General features: G+C 35.8%; 1 protein-coding gene across 1 annotated transcript; it reads right to left on the minus strand.

Annotated features, from left to right (window-relative positions):
- Positions 1 to 1,100: 1,100 nt before the first annotated feature.
- On the minus strand, positions 1,101 to 8,979 carry LOC144360008 (uncharacterized). Its single transcript, XM_085494358.1, has 5 exons — positions 8,864 to 8,979; positions 7,264 to 7,346; positions 3,924 to 4,027; positions 3,652 to 3,777; positions 1,101 to 1,345 (listed from the first exon to the last, which is right to left on the minus strand). Exons 3-5 carry the CDS (start codon positions 4,009 to 4,011, stop codon positions 1,101 to 1,103), a joined length of 459 nt encoding a protein of 152 aa, XP_085350484.1. The 5' UTR covers positions 4,012 to 4,027; positions 7,264 to 7,346; positions 8,864 to 8,979.
- Between the last annotated feature and the right edge of the window lie 2,380 nt (positions 8,980 to 11,359).

An 11,359-nucleotide genomic window follows, 5' to 3' on the forward strand; every position in this document is an offset into this window, starting at 1 on the left:
GTGTATACGTATAGTGAGGGGGCACAGCAAGACGGATCTTCAACAAATGTGGAAAGGTACATAGTGTGGGAGCACAGCAGGGCAGATTTTCAACACTGGTGGAACAGTGTATACGTGTAGTGTGGGGGCACAGCAAGACGAATCTTCGACAAATGTGGAAAGGTACATAGTGTGGCAGCACAGCAGGGCAGATTTTCAACACTGGTGGAACAGTCTATACGTGTAGTGTGGGGGCACAGCAAGACGGATCTCCGACAAATGTGGAAAGGTACATAGTGTGGGAGCACAGCAAATCAGATTTCCAACACTGGTGGAACAGTGTATACGTGTAGTGTGAGGGCACAACAAGACGGATCTCCGACAAATGTGGAAAGGTACTTAGTGTAGGAGCACAGCAGGGCAGATTTTCAACACTGGTGGAACAGTGTATACGTGTAGTGAGGGGGCACAGCAAGACGGATCTTCGACAAATGTGGAAAGGTACATAGTGTGGGAGCACAACAAGGCAGATTTTCAACACTAGTGGAAGAGTGTATACGTGTAGTGTGGGGGCACAGCAAGACAGGTCTTCGACAAATGTGGAAAAGTACATAGTGTTTGAGCACAGCAGGGCAGATTTTCAACACTGTTGGAACAGTGTATACGTGTAGTGTGGGGGCACAGCAAGACGGATCTTCAACAAATATGGAAAGGTACAGTGTGGGAGCACAGCAGGGCAGATATTCATCACTGGTGGAACAGTGTATACGTGTAGTTTGGGCTCACAGCAAGACGGATCTTCAACAAATGTAGAAAGGTACATAGTGTGGGAGCATAGCAAGGCAGATTTTCATCACTGGTGGAACAGTGTATACGTGTAGTGTGGTGGCACAGCAAGACGGATCTTCGACAAATGTGGAAAAGTACATAGTGTGGGAGCACAGCAAGGCAGATTTTCAACACTAGTGGAACAGTGTATACGTGTAAGTGTGGGGGCACAGCAAGACGGATAATTCAACACTGGTTGAACAGTGTATACGTGTAGTGTGGGGGCACAGCAAGACGGATCTTTGACAAATGTGGAAAGGTACATAGTGCACAGCAAGGCAGAATATTAATGGTTAAACAGAAAATTTGCTACTTTTACCTCTACTGTTGACATGGGTACCTGAATATTCTTTTAATTGCTTGACAAGCTTCGTTTTGTTTACAGTCTCCAATAATCTTGACAGATAATCCAGATTACCTTCAGATATAACTGCTGCCTCCTCAAGTGCACTGATCAGTTCTGCTGGATCTTTCATAGATTCAATTTTATTCCCTGACAGTTTAGAGCGACAAATGCGTTTCATGGCACGGAATGTAGCTGAAGTAACAAGTAAATAAAAGAATAATAATTTTCTTTAAATCTTTAAATCGACACTTTAATGAAATGTTATTGTGGTGAAATTTCACTTGAATTTCAATATAAATATATTTTCACTATACCACTTTTCAATACCATACACCAAAATTAGAAACATTGATACACAGGCATAATACAGATTACCCATCAACCTGCCATAGAAACAAATAGCAATGCAATGATATATCTTAACATATTGCGTGGACAATATTGTGGCGTGAACAATGGACAAAAGAAAGAATAATACTACAGGTAGTGTAATCGCAATGTCTCTCGTAGAATAATATAACTTGAATTGTAACATATCTCTAGCCAATGTGTTTCTCAATTAGTACATCATGTACTGTATTAATTTCAATGTTGTTTATAGAATGACAGTTTATAGTTTCTAAATATGATCAAAATGGCGACCAAGCTATGTGACTGATCAAAATTATTTATTTTTCTTGTGAGAAGGTATGGCCATGCATATCAAGCTAATTTTTTGAAAAAACATTTTTTTCTTTTAATACATGCTGCATGCCAAATATCAAGATGATTAAAACAAAAACGAGAAACAAATGTCCATATTTTGTCAAAAATCAAACATGGCGAAGAATCTATGCTACTGATAAACATTATTTTATTTTCCCCCTAAAAAACATTCCCTAAAATTCTACATGCAAAATATGAAGTTGATCGGTTAAATCATCCATGGGAAACAAATGCTTAAATGTGTGGCCTGTTTTGCATTGATGGTGGTGAAAATACATGATCACTCAGATTGCTTGCACATACCAAATTTCAGTAGAGAAGCTAAGATTTTGAAAAAAGATAATACCCAAAATGCACCATGATTTGAGCTTTTAATCCAATCACATCTACAAATTACCAGGCATCTAGCTTGCCAAAAAAACGTTACAACAGAAAGAAACAATTTAAGCTAGGAGCAGTCAGTATCGGTTACATGATTGTCATTTGAGTACTTTGACTGAGGTCGAAATGCAGTTAGTTCCAGTTTTTTCGTGATTTGGTTATCAAGATATAAGTTTCAGAATATATAATGAATATGAATAATGATGAGGTTACACACCACCCTGCCAAAACACATGACCTAGTAATGCGCCATATGGACGAAATAATGCACATACAAATAATTCCAATGACTGAGCTGTTTTCAAGGAGTCGAAAATGTCACTTTTTACCAAAAATATTCATCAACAATTGTATTGAAAATTGATAATATCATCTGAGAGAGAGAGGTCAACAAAAATTCAAAAACATTACTTTTTACCAAAAGTTTGCTTGATTTTGTACCAACATTGAACCAAATTGGTCGAAGCATGTCCAAGCAATAAAACTGAATGCAAAAACACATGGACAGAATCTAATACAAAAATTCCAGTTCCAAGGTAAAACTAAAAAGTGCCTACTATCAACATTATTTGAATATATTGCAATTTGCCATACTTCTAAGCACATGTTCCTCAATATTTCCACAAATACACTAAACTTGAAATGCACAGACATTATACATTGGTTAATAATATTTTGAAATTTGAAAAGATTGAGCACAATTTACTGGGGTTATTCTGGTCACAAGTTATGTTAATGAGGACAGGTATTGTTCCTACTGTACCTCGCCTGTTAATTATCATAAGAGGCATGGAAAACAAGCCATGCATGGCACAGTTAGTTATCCAATTTAAGATAAATGGTTGTGTTCATAAACATGTCAGAGTTATGGATTCAGAAGCTGATGCTTCATCAAACAAGCATTAGACCATATTGAGTGATATTGCTCTGGAACAGCAATAATAAAAAATAAAATGGCCACTGGTCTTTCATTTTGAATAAGATGGTCAAACCAATATATCTGTATGTCTATGACATGATAAATGATGAATACATGAAATGTGACCATAATCAGTCCAAGCATGTCAGAGATATTGTACTAGAACCGCATCCTGTAAAACGGCTAGCTGACAGCCATTTTGAATCAGTTCTGAACAAACAAAATGACGGGCATCCACATGTCCAAATATCCACAAGTTCGAAAAAAAAACATTTTAAACAGCCAAGATCTGATTCCAGAATGCCAGAAATAAAAATAAATGCCAGTATAAAATGTGTCTGATGTATGTGTGAAGTTTGAGTGTGATCTGTCTTGGTATGTCAACGATATAATTCTGGATGCACGGACACACACAAACACGTGTCGATCTATAAGTCCTCGTTTTCAGACTTCATCAGAAGCCGAGTAAAAAAACTAACAATAACAAACTTACTGTTATCTATTTCAGAACCTATCTTCTCAATAAAAAAAGCAAACTCGTCACTATCATCTTCGTCATCACCTGCTTCACCAGTGATTGATGCACTTATTTGTTTTTTACAACGTGTGCAGTGGGAATCTGTTAAAAGTAGTCAACACAATGATAAAGAAAATGTTGACAGGCTAGTGATGACAAGACTATAGTTACGACTGAACTGACAAATTTGAGCAAAAACGAGTTCCATTATATTATACAGTATATACAATTGCCAACAACCAACTTACTATCCCTGAGCTCTGCCCTTATCTTATCAATAAAGAATGGAGACTCATTACAACCGATGTCATCTTCATCACTTGAAGCAGACTTCATCCTAAATTATTCTCTGCTGAGAAGGTTACATACAAAAATACAGAAAAAACGAATAAAAATCAGCATTTAGTTTGTTAAATGTGTTGCATGTTGAATTCAGCAGCTGAGTTTCTATGGCTGAAGTAATATTAGCCATGATAGATATTATTACCGGACAAGACAATAGAGCACAGTTTGAGCATTTTGCTAGATTATAAGTTTTTTTTTATAAAAAAAATAAGCCAGCTAACAGCTAGCTTGGAAGGTGCTACATGTTTGTACTGCATGTCTCATATTAGTAACCTAATTAGTAAACAAAGAATAAGTTAAAATTATTGAAGATAATGATACTCACTTTCATAACTACTTGTTCAGCTTGAAAGTTACATTAAACCTACTCTATTATTATAAATACTACATAGAGGATGATGTCCAAAAAAAGTGATAATGTGGTGATCTCCTGTGATGAGAACAATGTAGCGATCGTTGTGGCAATCTCCGGTGATGTAAACAACAGAAAAATGCAACACAGTGATTGTAGTAGTGGTGTTCTGTGTTGTAAACAACACATGGATTGTTATATTGTATCTTGTGATGTAAAAAAACCCAGCGATTGTGGTGGTGATCTCTTGAGAAGCAAACAACACAAAAATTGTTGAGGTGAACTCCTGTGCTAAAAACAACACAGAGATTGTTTTCGTGATCTCATGTAACATCAGCAAAACTGATTAATGTGGTGTCACTTTTGATGTAAACACCACAGTAATTGTTGTGCTGATCTCTTGTGATGTAAACAACACACTGTTGTGACGAACTTCTTTGTTCGTGTTTGTTGTGATGCAAAAAACGCAGTTGCCGTTATCTTTGGTCTCATGTGATGAAAGCAAAACAGTGGTGATCTCTAGTGATGTAACAACAAAGTGACTGTTGCAGGGGTCTTTAGTTATGTGAACAACACCGTGATTGTTGTGGTGATCTCCAGACCTGTAAACAACACACTGATTGTTGTTGTGATCACTAGTTATGTGAACAACACAGTGATTGTTGTGGTGATCTATAGTGATGTAAACAACATGGGGATTGTTGTGTGGATCTCTAGTTATGCAAACACAGTGATTGTTGTGGTGATCGCTTGTGATGTAACCAACACAGGGATTGTTCTGGTGATCTAAAGTGAGGTAAACAACACAGTGTTTGTTGTGGTAATTTCTTGTGATCTCTACTGAAGTTGATAACACACTGATTGTTGTGGTGATTTCTAGTTATGTCAACAACACAGTGATGTAAACAACACAGTGATTGTTGTGGTAATCGTTAGTGATGTAAACAACACACAGATTGTTGTGGTGATCTCTAGTTATGTAAACAACACATGGATTATTGTGGTGATCTCTAGTTATGTAAACAACACACTAATTTTTGTGGCGATCTCTTGTAATGTAAATAACACAGTGATTTTGTGGCAATCTTATGTGATCTAAACAACACAGTGATTATTTTAGTGATCCACTGTGACGTAAACATCACACTTATTAATTATATTTACAATTGACGATTCAGTATATCTATATGGAGATGTTGTAAATACAACACACATCAATCATATCATGAACTTGAACCATACATTTCCTATTAAAAAAACAAATATTTTTTATAACAACTTTAACTCTATAACTTGTACAATCTGGTCCATACAATTAAACTGGCCATCTATGGAATGAGTTGCTATGCAACAACCATTAGCAAGCTAGAGACTTTTTGTTAATTGTGACAAAACCCAAAAAGTACAATTTAGTATTGCCCTGCATAATAAAGATAAGAATTGGTTCTAGGGCTTAGTTAAAGTAAAGAATACTCAAGGAGGTCAAATAAAATTGCCATTACATTTATCGGACCACCGGGGACATTGTTAAATCAACTTGAGTTTAAATCCATGTATATGTGTTTGAAATAATTTTTGTGTCATGTATACAACATGGGAATCATTGTGGTGATCTCTAGTGATGTAAACAACACACTAACTGTTGTGGTGATCTCTAGTGATGTAAACAACGCAGTGATTCTTGTTGTGATCTAAAGTGATGTAAACAACACACTGATTGTTGTCGTGATCGATAGTGATATAAACAACACACTGATTGTTGTGGTGATCGCTAGTGATGCAAACAACACAGTGTTTGTTGTGGTGATCTCTAGTTATGTCAACAACACAGTGATGTAAATAACACAGTGATTGTTGTGGTGATCGCTAGTTATGTAAACAACACACTGATTGTTGTGGTAATCTCTAGTTATGTAAACAACACAGTGTTTGTTGTGGTGATCTCTAGTTATGTAGACAACACACTGATTGTTGTGGTGATCTCTAGCGATGTAATTGACACACTGATTGTTGTGATGATTTCTAGTTATGTCAACAACACAGTGATGTAAATAACACAGTGATTGTTGTGGTGATCGCTAGTTATGTAAACAACACACTGATTGTTGTGGTAATCTCTAGTTATGTAAACAACACACTGATTGTTCTGGTGATCTCTAGTTATGTAGACAACACAGTGATTGTTGTGATGATCGCTAGTTATGTAAACAACACAGTGATGGTTTTGGTGATCTCTAGTTAAGTAAACAACACAATGATTGTTGTGATGATCTCTAGTGATGTAAACAACACAGTGATTGTTGTGGTGATCTTTAGTTCTGTAAACAACATAGTGATTGTTGTGGTGATATCTAGTGATGTAAACAACACAGTGATTGTTGTGGTGATCTTTAGTGCTGTAAACAACAGATTGATTGTTGTGGTAATCTCTAGTTATGTAAACAACACACTGCTTGTTGTGGTGATCTCTAGTTATATCAACAACACAGTGATGTAAATAACACAGTGATTGTTGCGGTGATCGCTGGTTATGTAAACAACACACTGATTGTTGTGGCAATCTCTAGTTATGTAAACAACACACTGATTGTTGTGGTGATCACTAGTTATGTAGACAACACACTGCTTGTTGTGGTGATCTTTAGTTATATCAACAACACAGTGATGTAAATAACACAGTGATTGTTGCGGTGATCGCTGGTTATGTAAACAACACACTGATTGTTGTGGTGATCTCTAGTTATGTAAACAACACACTGAGTGTTGTGGTGATCTCTAATTATGTAAACAACACAAGAATTATTGTGGTGATCTTTAGTTATGTAAACAACACAGTGATTATTTATGTGATCTACTGTGATGTAAACATCACACTTATTAATTATACTTACAATTGACGATTCAGTATATCTATCCGGGGATATTGTAAATACAACACACGTCATTCATATCATGAACTTGAACCATACATTTCCTATTAAAAAAACAAATATTTTTTATAACAACTTTAACTCTATAAACTGTACCATCTGGTCCATACAATTAAACTGGCCATCTATGGAATGTGCAACAACCATTAGCAAGCTAGAGACTTTTTGTTAATTATGACGAAACACAAAAAGTACAATTTAGTATTGCCCTGCATAATGAATATAAGAATGGGTTCTAGGGCTTAGTCAAAGTAAAGAATGCTCAAGGAGATCAAATAAAATTGCCATTACATTTATTGGACCCCAGGGACATTGTTAAATCAACTTGAGTTTCAATCCATGTACATGTGTTTGGAATTAATTGCACACACACCCCCCACGGACCCAAAGTCAACTGATCCCCAAAACCCACATCCCGTAATGTGGTTCATATTTTGGTCAAAGTAAAAGCATTTAGTAGTGGGTATATGCTTTCAACCAGGGTTGTACATGCCTATACATGCAAGATGTTGTATATTATTGAAAAATACTCTCGTACAACAGATTTGGCCACGGTAGCAGTATGGAATAATAAATTAAAAATAATTAATTACTTTCAATGAAATAAAAAGTTATTCCAAATTTCTTTTTTTCATTGTTACCAGAATCACATTGCTAATTTTCTTTGCCATTTTGAAACAATTTTTAAATTATGCAAGTCACACTTTTTTAAACAGTTTTCAGAATTTTAGAATACAAGACAGAAAATAATAATATTTTTGAATGATTTTTCTATCGCATTACAATGTAACCTCCATATGAAAACCACATGTTACATCGTCAGCATTTTCTTGAAGTCACTAGGGTGGTTTCTATACACAGCTTTGTCTGTAAGTCAAAATTGTGTTTGAATTATAAAACACCTTAATAACCAAGCATGGAAGCATTGTTAAAAGTAATATGATGTGGTAACCCCATACCAATAAGCCGGCACATTCTTGAGATACTAGGGACAAGCATTTTACTTTAGTTCGGATGGTGACCATTATAAATTCGTGGATGCTGGCAAATTTGTAAAAAAAATTACACATGAAAATTTTTTTGAAATTGCTAAGAGATGAACAACAGTGGAACATTTTTCAAACATAAATCTGTCCGGGCAAGGGAGGTAGACCACAAACTGTAAACAGATACAACAAATTTATCATGGAAACAGAAATTTGGCCCAAAACTAAGAAGAAACATATTGTACAGTTTTTCTGCCAGCGCTCCTACAACTGTTTCAATGGTCCACCCCACCCCCCGGTTACTGAAATAGTTCACTCCTATTTACAAACAATGCATAAATATTATGAGAATATCATTCCTTATTTTTTTTACCCTATTATATTAGATTCCAAAGTATTAGGAGATCAGTTGACTTGGGTCATGCCTTACAGGGTGTCAGTTGACTATGGACCCGTTCAAGACTGGGGTCATTAGACAAGTCATCTCCCGGAAATAGTTTACAAAGTAATCGTCATAGCCTACATAGGTGTACTGCCGATCAGCAAATAATCACTCACATAAACTAAAAAAATACCTTGACCGTGCAAAATAACGATAAACTTGCACACCACGAAGCACCACCACCTAATATTTACGACGAAATCAGCAAAAAAGGTTCCACTCCTCCAACACTTTCACCTGACCGCCATTTTGGTGACCCCGTATCATTGATCGCGCCCTCTGCGAGGAATTTGAAAATACTTTCTATTTTACACTCCATACTTCAGTCAGATACAAAGTGCGTTCATTGTTTAGACACACTAACTTTAACGGCAAAAACAAAAATCGTATATCGGCAGGGCAGATGGGAAAGGCCATCAAAAAGGACGAGTACTCTTACTCATTTTTTATGGTAAAATCGAATTTTATGCTAAAATCGAATATTCATATTATTTCAATATAACTAAATATGTGTTAGAGACTTTAGCCTATTGTATACATACACACCTTGTCAATTGGAAAACTGCTGAACCGGGACCACTAGATAGATCTAAATATTACATACACATATTATGAACCGGAAGAGTCTACACATTGTATCAAAATACAAGATTTGTTAATAGTTTCCAGGCGTTTTCCATGATAGCCGTATTACTTAACGCGTTCGCGACAGAATCCCCAAAAGATCTGTATTTATTTTTGAATACATGTTTGACATTAGAATGGCCCAAGGTCGATAGGAGATGATACTCTTATCAATCTGTTGGCCCTGCTATTTTTTTTTCAAGGAGTAAAAAATCACAATATGAATTTTTTAAGCGAAATTGAAATATTTTTCAGAATTTTCAGAGAAAAAATATAGATTACGTTACAATGATTTTTCTATTGAAGCACAATGTATGCGACATTAAGTCATGATATTTCCTGAATGTGCGTTACTGGGGTGCATGGCGGTAATCCCATCTATGGGCTACTTTTTGTTTGAAAGACTCGGCTAAAAATATGACCGCCAAAATAGGTCAAATTTCCTTATTTTTCGACATTTTCAAAGGGATTCTTCACATCTTAGTATTACAAACCTCGGCGTAAAAAGACATCAGGATACACTGCTACGAAAGTATTATAAGATTTAATATATTGTATATTTTGTGTGAGTTCACATTCTTTTTTTATTGTAAGTCGGTCGTCGATTTTGGGGGAAACTGAACATAATTACAAAATACAGGGTAAATTACAGATTTTTTTTTCAATTTAATATACACACTTTATATAAAAAAAAAAGAAAAATTCACCTCGATTATATTTGCACAATTTGGTAGCATATCCACTAATCTTGGTATTTTTGATATGGAAATCAATTTATTGATCTTTCAGTAAAATTTCCAAAACTTGCTCTTCATTTTAACTACTTATTTTATTGAGATTAAAAATCACATTTAAGAGCCCTAACTGTTTGTGTTTGTGACTATAATACCAATGACCCCAATGACACCAATGATCTCACGGGGAGGGCATGCAACTTTCCAATCGAGCTGGTAAAAATAAAATTGTTCATGCCCGATGCCGACAGTATGATAAAATTTGTTCATGGACTATTTTTAATATGCCAATGTCTGTACTAAATAAAAAAATAGAAATGCAATCAGATGATTTTTCTTGGTGCTTACAGGAAATGGGAACATTACAATTAATAACCCGTGCGTTTATTAAAAAATATTATGACAGAATACGACAGCGATTAAATATACATCGGCATAAGTTTGCATCTGATATGAATGAGAGTGAATGTAATAATTTAACTACGAGTGGAATTATGGGTAATGGCTATATACAACTATTTACACGAGATACATAAACCAACATAACTTTAAATGTTTCTACCTGGGTGACGGGCATTAGATATAACTAGTAACCGTTCAACCTAGTATAACGTGCACTGTAACTTGTGTTATGTGTTATGGAGTTTATTGAAGGGTGAATATTGGAAGGAATATTTGACAAGATAATACAGTAGATACGCTTCATACCTGATTTCACTAGCAATGAAAAAAACTGCTTGATTCCAATTACGTACTAGTCAATATTTACAATATTTCTCACTGAGAGTAAAACGTCGGCTCATACATCTGTGGTGGATAAGGAAGCCGCATATGTGTATTTAACCTTGCAAACAGTGCTGTGTGTACGGGGACGCGTGCGGGTGATAAATGACCCCCACTACTGCCCTGCGCACCTCCATAGACAAAGTATGGGAGCGCACCGGAGTTGGTGCGTAAATTGTAAATAAGTAGTTTCCCAGTCGAAAACGGATGAAACGACGATATAGTTATCCGTACCAGGCATTAATTATCTGAAATTGGAATGTCTTAAAAATAATGACAAATAAAGACGGAAAAAATGTAAACGCGTAGATACCGACTGGGAGTGCTGGATATTTGTATTAATCGATCTTGTTTTTGTACCTGGGCTTGCTATTTCATTAAAAAAGTTATATTTTTCAAAGTCCCTGACTTTGTCTATGGAGGTGCGCAGGGCTGTGGTGGGGTACGTCTATCAACCGAACGCGTTCCCGTACACACAGCACAGTACA

Source organism: Saccoglossus kowalevskii, chromosome 20 (assembly GCF_978046115.1).
Source record: "Saccoglossus kowalevskii chromosome 20, keSacKowa6.1, whole genome shotgun sequence".
NCBI lineage: Eukaryota > Metazoa > Hemichordata > Enteropneusta > Harrimaniidae > Saccoglossus > Saccoglossus kowalevskii.